The sequence below is a fragment of the Schistocerca serialis genome, chromosome 1, assembly GCF_023864345.2.
Source record: "Schistocerca serialis cubense isolate TAMUIC-IGC-003099 chromosome 1, iqSchSeri2.2, whole genome shotgun sequence".
Lineage (NCBI taxonomy): Eukaryota > Metazoa > Arthropoda > Insecta > Orthoptera > Acrididae > Schistocerca > Schistocerca serialis.
Window position 1 is genome coordinate 235,448,757 of NC_064638.1, and position 10,430 is coordinate 235,459,186.

The window sequence follows — 10,430 nt, forward strand, 5'->3', positions numbered from 1 at the left end:
ACCCAAAAAAGTTTCTTGTATCAGGGTGTAAAATTGTATAACAAGCTGCCACAGGAAATAAAAGAAATTAACAGCATGTACTGTTTCAGAAAAACTCTTAAACTGTATTTTCAGGAACACTGTTTTTACACAGTAAGTGAATATTTAAATGTTTGAATGTAATTTAAGTGACATAATGACATTGTATTGTATATTCTGTAAATATATAACAAGCTGCACAGGACATCAAAGAAATTAACAACATGTACTGTTACAGAAAACCCTTAAACTATATTTTCAGGAACGCTGTTTCTAAACAATAAGTGAATATTTAATTGTTTGGATGTAATTTAAGTGATAAATGTCATTGTATTTGTATACTCTGTAAATGCATATAAAAGTGTCAATGTATCTGCAAAAATCACTGTATCCAAACTGACAACATCCATACATTGCAAAATGTCTACGGATGACTAATCAAATAAATAAATAAATAAATAAAAAAAGCAGTACCTTTCCAGTTTTCTACATTATGAACTGGCCCCAACTCAACCATGCTACTTTCTACATAATCACTGAATATTTGAATCACCAGCTTAACATTTTGCCTTTCTAAAGATGAAGGCCACAGGGCTTTCACAGACAACCCATGACCATATTTTAACAGTTTTTGGCTTTCTAAGTCATGAACTTCACTAACTGCAGCAAAGGATGCGTACCTAACAATATCAGAATTATCAAAATCTGGATAACAAAATGTTTGCCTGTGGCTCTTCAGATTCATCCAGTTGTTCCTTATGAACTTAAAAATATGGACAGGGTCATGCAGAAAAAACATTGGTCTTTTACCGTCTGTAGGAGATGGGTATACAAAACAGGCTTGTGGTGGATTTGCAAAGTATGTAACACATTTTCTGTTAATGGCATTATTATCTGTAACAAGTGAAACAACCTGAAAGCCAGTTGCTTCTATACCTACTACTAAAGTTCTTACTACATTAAACAAGCTCTCTGCATTCAGTTTTTTTCACAGGCAATACATGTACAACAGTTTTGAAAGCAGAAAGAATACTCTGAATCTTGATTACATGTGCACTGGTTGCTATTTCAGCAGTATCCAAAGTCATTCCAGTAATATTCCCCCTTTATAATCTACATATGGTTTGATGTGGATCTCATCTAGCATAAAGGTAACAAACAGTTCATGTGGTTCCAAACATGAAACTTCATATTCAAATGACTTAAAAAATTTGGATTACTTGGGTTCACGTTTATATTACAACTAAGCTTCCTTAATGTGTTTGGAAGTGGTAGAATGACAAAACCATTTGAAAATGACTTTAAAAATTTGGATTACTTGGGTTCATGTTTATATTACAACTAAGCTTCCTTAATGTGTTTGGAAGTGGTAGAATGACAAAACCAGATGATCGCAAAAACTTGTAAGCATGTGGAGAAATTGTAAATAACACAGAACAAAGAATCAAAACCTCTGGATCAAATTTATGGTGTGCCTTGGATTGAAGACATAATGCACATTGTGACCTCAAGAATGAAACAACCTTTCTCTTACCTTCTTTCACTGGTAGTGCTTCATGAATAACTGACATGTGTAAATCACTTTCTCTGCCACTAATATAGTCTGTACACAGCTTAATCACATTTTCTACTTCAGTTACACTGCAAACTTTCTCTGGAAGTATGCTGGCAACAATCTCAACACCATTTACATACAATTTAACACTGAGGTTTCTACAAACTGTTAAATACACAATATCATGTGGAGTTTTCTCAAAGTTAGGGTAGAGGAACAATAGGCAATCTTCTTTCACAACTTTACTCCACTGTTGATTTAATGTAACATTCTCACTTTTTTTCAAAAATTCACTATAATCTTTAAAACTGTCATTTTCCCTTTGTGCAGAAGCTGTTTCTATACTTTCAGATATAGCTTTACTTAAGGCATCTGCTTCTAGCCATTGTCTTCTTTGGCTTGGGCGCTCTCGTTGAACATCTTGTCTTGAGCTTATATAACCGGGACAGTTTGACAGGAAACATGGTACTGCATTTTCTTTCAGTCTTGGGTTTTCTAGAGGCAATGTCAAAGTTCTCCCTGTTTTCCAGTCAACTGCTGTGCTTTGAAGAATCAGGTCACTCTGACTGAAGTGTTCTTGACAAACCTGGAAAGGAAATGAAAAGAAAATTGTTCCATAATAATTTCGAAATTAATTAATTGTACTTAAGATATAAAGATTTCACATTAGTAAAAGTGTGCCGCACATCTTTGACACAATGTGAGATAAGTACTTAACACTACCTTAAAATGTTTTATTGTTAGTAATGCAAAAATGCTACTCATCAAACGAAGAAACTTTAGGGCCAGGGCATTTGGTAGTCTGACTTGCATTTGTAACTGTTAGCCTAAATCAAATATACTGCTTACATTGTTATCTATAGTTTTACGTTAATTTACACACCTTACAGTTAATACATAGTGACACATTTTAAATCGGAACAATAAAAATTGATTAAACAATACTTTCAATGAAAGTAAACAGTGGAGTCTTTGTAGTTGTAATTTATTCTCACGAAATTAGCTTCCCTTTTTTTGTTAATAATATAACTTGTTACTACTTACCACTGAATGTTCAGAGGGAGTGAAGTTCTGCTGTCGAATAGCATGTGTCCACTTCTTACTCAGTTCAGTACAGCCCTGTACACAGCACTTATTCACCATAGTGTAACAGACAAGTACTTTGTGGTGGTGAAAGAGATGTATCAAAATAACAACAGTTTCAGCAACTCACAGGTCGACACTCAAAAGCAATCCACTCACAACAATATACTATCGCCATATTGGACCGCTTGTCGTGACGTCACGGTGACATAGCAACCCATGTTGGTTGGCCTTGTTTTCTTGGAGGTGTCGAACCAAGGGTCACTCAAGTGATCCTTTATTACAAGTCTACGATTTACTTCATAACACATACTACTTCTCCGCAGTTGCACTCTTATAACTTCTATAAATGTTAATAACACAGTCCCATTCCAGAAAGCCACTCACATGATCAACATCATGCTTTAAGTCTTTAAAACCTACATTTTCAATGTTTCCTGTTCTTAACATCAATACAAATCATTTCACTAATAGTGGTTCCAATGGCATTTCACTCCCCCTCACACTTACTTACTTCCACACTATCATTATTCTCCATTACACATGACTAATTCTCTGATTTGGGCATGGATCACATCCTCTCACACACAACCACTTCCATTCTAAATTTCACTTCACATCAGGTACCTCCATCATGTGGACACACATTTTAAATTAACATAGTTTCTATAACACAGGACTTATGTGGGGAGCATCTCATTTCAAACGACATTGAGCTTCAATACCTCAATGGAAAGGGCCATCAATTACAATTTTCATACACATACCATATCTTGCAACTTACTATTATATCTGCATCTGCATGGAAATCTCCAAACACCATCCACCCTCTTTCTAATTTGCAATGTCGCAAATATTACTTTCATCTCCTGACTCACACAATGTGCCTAAAACTCAATAATATAACTCTCAAAATCAAATTTTATAACAGGGCTCAAACATCTCGTTAGTCATTCTTTCTTACACCTATACACTATATATGCTTCAACCACTGTTAAATTCATGCACCTCTAAATATTCTTGAGACTCATTCTCAATTTACTTAAACCCATGCCTTTTAACCAATCTCTCCCTTAATATTGTGCTCACATCACCTTATCAACATATCCTCAGTCACTTTACTCTGGGATACACTACCTTTTGGTCAGATTTTTCTTTTTACACAGGGCACCAATTCACTCACAAACAATTATTATAGAATCAGCCACATCACAGCTCATCTCACGTCTCCTCCTATCCTGTCAGTGGCATCAATATCACCTCCATCACTTACATTCTAATTTCTAACTCACATTCCTGCTCATACAAGGGACATCTAAGAATTGGAATTACATGGGCAACAAGAACCTCTGCCTCATACAGTTTAACCTCCATTCTCAGAAAATTCTCCCCTTTAGGTATTTTCAACTCTCTTTCGTACATCATCACCATCTAATAGAAATACGCCAGCTACATTTCAAATATATTGAGAATAAATTTATACACCCATAACAGCCATCGTAATTGTTTGGGAATCAATCTACATGCAGCACAAATAACATTCTCATAACAATCAAACCAACATCCAATTCTTCTCTTTTTTCCTTTCTGTACACATTCTAAATTGCCTCGTCCTCTCTTCCTCACCTAAAGTGAAAAAGTATTTTAATGGGCTTCTATCATACCTCTTTCGGCTGATTGCAAAGGCTGTTTTTCCCTTTGGGACAATACATATTCACCTCTGTGGCCAGTCATTTCATCAAGTCACACACACTACTACATCACGATATCACAAACTGCACAAACTCATATCTTACAAGTGCGACATACAGGGCCAATCTTAGTTCTCAATACATTCATCACCAAACTCTATTTGTAAGCAATTCATATTCACTTCATGACTCCTGTTCACTACCACACCTTATTCTTTATTTTTGTACGTTTTCTCTGTTGTACTTCTTACTTCCTCATCCAAACATCAACCTCCACACTAACACAACTTCTTTTTTTATTTTTTATTATTATTATTTTTTTTCTCCTTTATCTTACTGTTTTCTAACTTTATTTGAAACAACACATCCTCTTGCACTCCATTCAGTTGAAAACTCAAGAATTACTACTTTATTACCTCCATCATTTCTAATTACTACATTCAGGGTGTATACGCCACAAGGGGAGGGGGGGGGGGGGGGGGGAATTCGTGGATCTCCTGGTTAAAAATGCACTTTGTCCCCACGTGAAAATACACTTCTTCCAAGGCGAAAATGTGTTTTCCGTGATAACCAATGGCTTACTATCCCTTGGAGCTGTAAAAATATCAATCCTTGAAATGGTTAAGGTTTTATACTGATGTGCAGCAACATGTAGGCTGCATATTTTCATATTATGATAAGCTGCATGTTTTTTGTATTAAATTATAGTTGCATCAAACACTTTTCCGAAAAACTGAAATACAGATTGCTAGGTTTTGTAAGCCAGTCATAGCTCATGTCACATTATATCGCCAGCCAATGATAGCAGATATTATGAGCCAATAGCAACACATTATTAAGTAGTTTAACACACAAATAGGAAAAGTTCATGGTTTAAATTAATGTACATAGTGTAGCTACAAGGAAAGCTAAGCTTTCACATATAATATTGAACTTGAAAATTAATAAGCTACATGAAAAGCTACACTTCCACATGTTCTATTTTTTTTATTTTTTTATTTTTATGTGTTACACTTTAAGATACATCACACATATGTGCCAGTAAATTTTAAACAGTGACAATGTCTGGTATTCTAGTTTGAAATTCTTCTAAGTAGCTAGTACTCAAAGTGCTCATCGAGCATAAAAGGAAATTTCCTTTGAAAATAAAAAGGAAATTTCCTTTGAAAATAATGCTTTGCAAAAACCTTTCACAATATTTTTCTGCGACCTCTCAGAGATGGGTTTATTTCAGCAGCTGCCAGAGAGCACCAGAAAATGGGCATTTCTGTGCATTGGAAGCTACGATGATGTAGTAAGCCCAAATGTTTCTACACATATAGCACTAAGAGATCTTACGTGACATCATAAAAGAAATAGGACATCAGAAGGTACTCCAAGAGCATAGTAATTTCGTAAACTATACTACAATGCATAATTTGGCTTAAAGGACACATTCCTATGTCCAGTTTTACAATAAAGTAGGCCCCAATCTGATATTAAGCTTTCCAGTGCGCTTTTCAGGATGCAAATTTTCTTAGAGTACCAGTACTGTATTGTCTCGTGTTTGGTACTATATTATGGCTACACATGCCAGAAGATGAAAATATGCTCTTGAAATCCAGCGAACAATTGAAACTAGCCAATAGTGTGGAATGAAACACTTCATTTCTTATAAATTGATTGCATCTGTGGAAAAGATCAACAAAGCCACGTTTATTTAGCAAATTGACAAAGTAACTTCATTTTTGTTGACTGCCAAAACATGGAAATAAAATAAAATCAGTAAACTGAAACTAATAACATACTTTAGCCTTCCACAATTAAGTGAATGTATTTTCATTCCTTTGATAGCTCCTGACCACAGAAATCCAATTTGTTTTCAATTGATGCGTGAGCTGTAAACAAAGAGGAAGAACCAAAATCACAAAATGTAAACATGAGTCACTATCCCTCTCCCGAGTACAGCCAAACCACTCTGCACATGTACACTATCCCTCTCCCCACTACAGCCCAAACCACTCTGCACATGCACGAATCAGTCAGCTTTGGCATGCCAGAAAATTTATTCTGGATAGCATGACTGCTTCTTGCTATCACTGCAGCCACACTTCAAGTACCCACAAGTGGAAGGAACTGCTTATATGCAACCTGCTGGCAACTGCTCAGAACATTAGAAGTTATGATGTCATGGTCAATGGAAGCAGTTTGCTGTTAATGAAGTATTCCACAGTCTTCCTCCAAAAGCCATTGACACATTTTGCTTTTCGCAGGTGCTTCTGTGTGCACTACATTTAGTTGTCATTAATGTCACATTCCCTCTATTTTGATTTTTTTTTCTCTCACTTAATGTTTCATTGCTGCAGTATTATTCTGCAGTAGTTGGATACAGTAAAATTCTTTCTTAGCATATCTTAGACTATCACTTTTTCAAGGTCAAAATTACAAAAATTTAACTGAGACTAAAACAATGAGAAATTACTGGAATTTCAAAAAATTCCAGTTTTCTCCCAGACAAAATAATTCACCAGTTTTTCCTGGATTTCCCGGTCGTCCCAGAGTGCGTACACCCTGACATTACTGCAATTTCTTAAACCTCCATGTCATGCACATACAAACAAATTCATCCACACTTCCTCCATCATATTACCAGTCTCCAATGGATCATTTCTTCTCATACTCTACATGTTAGGGGCTGTAACTCCTACAGCTTTCTCCATACATTACACACTTCAAAGGGTAAATTGATTTCCCCGATAGTAAAATAACACCGAAACAAAATAACCAGACACAATTTTAATTTTCCATACTATCTTTCCAATAACAAAGCATCACTTAAACGTTTCTTTAGGCACAAGTCTACACTTCATTTCACAACAGAAAATTAGCTCTCTACAATTGGACCCTTTATAACTTCTACAAATATTAATAATAACACAATCACATTGCAATAAGAAACTCACATTACCAACATCTAGCTTCAAACCTTCAATACCTACATTCTCAATATTTCCTGTTCTTAACATCAATACAACTCATTTCCCTAATAGGGGTTCCAATGAAATTTTGCATCCCATCAGACATACGTACTTCCTCACTATCATTTTTCTCCACTACATATGACTGAAGTAATTAATTCTATGGCTTGGACAAGGGCAACGTCATCTCACTCTCACACACACACACACACACACACACACACATCCTAAATTTCATCTCGCATCAGGTAACTACATCATGCTGACACACATTTTAAATTAATATAATTTTTATAACACAAGTCTTAATTGAGGGCACCTCATTCAAAACAATAACGAGTACCATTACCTCAATGGAAAGGGCCATAAGCTACACTTTTTCTATACCTTCCATATACGATATATTTCACTACAACAACAGACTTTCCTTTTCTCTCTGCATCTGCCAGGGGATCTTCGAACACCATCTACTCACTTCCTAATTTGCACAGTCACAAATCTTACTCTCATTATCTGACCTGTATATTGTTCCTCAAACTCAATTATGTAACTCTCAAAATCAGATTTTATAAGAGGGCTCAAACAGTGCAACTCACTAGTCATCGTTTCTTACATGTATAGACTATATACACTCCAACAACACCTGAATTCATTAACCTCAGAATACTCTGGGGACCCATTCTCACTTTATGTAAACCTATGCTCACTAACCAGTCTCCCCTTTAAACATTGTACTCACACTCCTTATTAACGCTTAATCACTCACTTTAGTCTGGGATATACAGGGTGGAGCAGAGGAAATGCATGTTTTTCGAACCGCTAGTACACGGCGACCAGAAGGGGTATTGGCCTTGAATGAATGTTGGCAGACTGCCCATACAATGCAGTTTCAGTCGCTATGGAGCATTGGAGCATAAAGCATCATGTGATCATTGTCGAGCAGTACTTTAGAAACGATGATTCCGTAGTAACATTGCAACGTCTTTCCTGTCAAAATTTTAGATTTGGATGTCAAGGTGCAGTGCCTGATCGAGATACTGTACTCCAATGGGTTTAGAAATACAGGATCTGAGATGAAAAAGAAACCATCTGGTCTTTGCCATTCAGTTTGTACTCCGGAAAATGTAGACTGACTGAGAATGGCAGTTCTTCCTAGTCTGAAAAGATTGGCTAGATGACTGGCTGTAGCACTGGGTAAGTCATGTCATTCACTTCACCGCATCTTACATGATGATCTTAAGTTTCACCCATACAAGATAATGATCGTCCAGCAGCTTAATGAAGGCGATTTTGTGCAGTGCAGAGAGTTGTCACGAAATGGATGAAATTTTTATGAACGATGCAGATGCTACAGTCTTCCTGAGTGATGAAGCACATTTTCATGTAGGCAGTTACATCAATGTTCAAAATTGTCAGTACTGGGCGCTGGAGAACCCATATTAATTACATCAAAGACCTCTCCACAGTTTAAAAGTAACAGTGTGGTGCTGCATTTCAAAGATCGGGATTGTTGGGCCCTATTTTTTTGAAGAGGAAAGAACTGCTGTTACTGTGACATCAGCATGCTACGTTAAAATTTAAACAAGTTTCTTCATCCAGAACTTGAAAAGCATCAAGTGAACATGAGACAAATATGGTTTCAGCAGGATGGTGCCACATCTCACACGGTGAGAGCATCCATGGAAGTGGTTTGACATGTTCCCAGGACATGTTATTTCGAGTTATGGTAATGTTTTCTGACCCCCTCGCTTTCCCGATTTGTCAATATGCAACTTCTTTTTGTGAGGATATTTAAAATCAAAATTCTACATGAACAAGTCTCGCACAATCTATGACCTGAAGAATTCCATTCATCAGGAAATTGAAGCCATGTCAAATGAAATGTTGGAGAGAGCCATGCGTAACTTTCGGGAGAGGATTCAAATTTGTATCCATCAAGAAGGACGTCATCTCCAAGACATTATTTTACGAACCTAATTAAAGTATGTAGTTTCAAAACTGCATTAAAAAACCCATCACTTAATGCTTGTTTTTATTATTTTTATCAAACCATGTCCCAGTCATTCAATAGTGAAACACATGTTCCCTCTGCTCCACCCTGTACTATCTTTCTGATCACACTTCTCCCTTTACACAGGGCACTGATTCACTCACAAACAATTATTATAGTATCATACACATTTCTACTCAACTCAGGTTTCCTCCTACTCTGCCATACACACTGTGCCAATTTAATCAATACAACCTCCTTCATTTACATTCTAATCCCCATCTCGTTACCAGCTCACACTAGGAACATTTCAGAATTAATAACTGCATGGGCAGTCGGAATCTCTGCCTCGTACACTTTAACCTCCATTCTGGGAAAATACTCTCCTTTTGGTATTTTCAGCTCGTACACGTCAGCTACATTTCAAACGTATTGACAATAAACCTATACCCTCGTATCAGCAAATTTAATTGTTTGTGATTTAATGTACATGCAGCAGGAATATCATTTTCATAACAATCAAACTCATCATTAGCCGCATGGGGTAGCCACGTGGTCTGAGGTGTCTTGTCACAGTCCATGGATGCCCCCATCGAAGGTCCATGTCCTCCCTCGGGTATGGGTCATGGGTGTGTGTGTTGTCCACAGCGTAAGTTAGATTAAGTAGTGTGTAGGCTTAGGGACCAATGACCTAAGCAGTTTGGTCCCATAAGGTCTTACCACAAATTTACGAAAAAAAAAAATCATTAAATTTTTCTCTTCCTTCCTCTCTATACACATTGTGAATTCTCTCATCATCTCTTCCTCATCAAACGGGAAAACTTATTTTACAGAGCTTCCATTCATAATCCTCCCTACCAATTGCAAAGGTTATTTTTCTCTCTGGGGCAGTACATGTTTACCTCTATGGTCAATCATTTCATCACATTGGACACATTACTAAATGACCATGTCATTAATTGTTCAAACTAAAATCTTATAAGTGGTACATACAGAGACAACATTACTTCTCAAATCATTCATCACCAAACTCTGTTTGTAAACTTTTCTCCTTCATTCCAAAACACCTATCCACCTCATTCTTTATTTTTGTATGTTTAGTATGTGTTAGCACCTCATCCAAACATCAACCTGCA

At 36.5% G+C, this 10,430-nt stretch overlaps 1 protein-coding gene across 1 annotated transcript; it reads right to left on the minus strand.

The window, feature by feature from the left end:
• Window positions 1–235: 235 nt before the first annotated feature.
• LOC126466614 (uncharacterized) lies at window positions 236–4,703 on the minus strand. Its single transcript, XM_050096399.1, has 2 exons — window positions 2,618–4,703; window positions 236–2,159 (listed from the first exon to the last, which is right to left on the minus strand). Exons 1-2 carry the CDS (start codon window positions 2,714–2,716, stop codon window positions 1,320–1,322), a joined length of 939 nt encoding a protein of 312 aa, XP_049952356.1. The 5' UTR covers window positions 2,717–4,703; the 3' UTR covers window positions 236–1,319.
• Window positions 4,704–10,430: the final 5,727 nt, after the last annotated feature.

Bases quoted from the DNA above. Each gene is read 5' to 3' on its own strand.
- LOC126466614 (XM_050096399.1), bottom strand. From the start codon at position 2,716: ATGGTGAATAAGTGCTGTGTACAGGGCTGTACTGAACTGAGTAAGAAG. The intron at 2,160-2,617 runs GTAAGTAGTAAC...TTTCCTTTCCAG, and splicing joins CTCCCTCTGAACATTCAGTG to GTTTGTCAAGAACACTTCAG.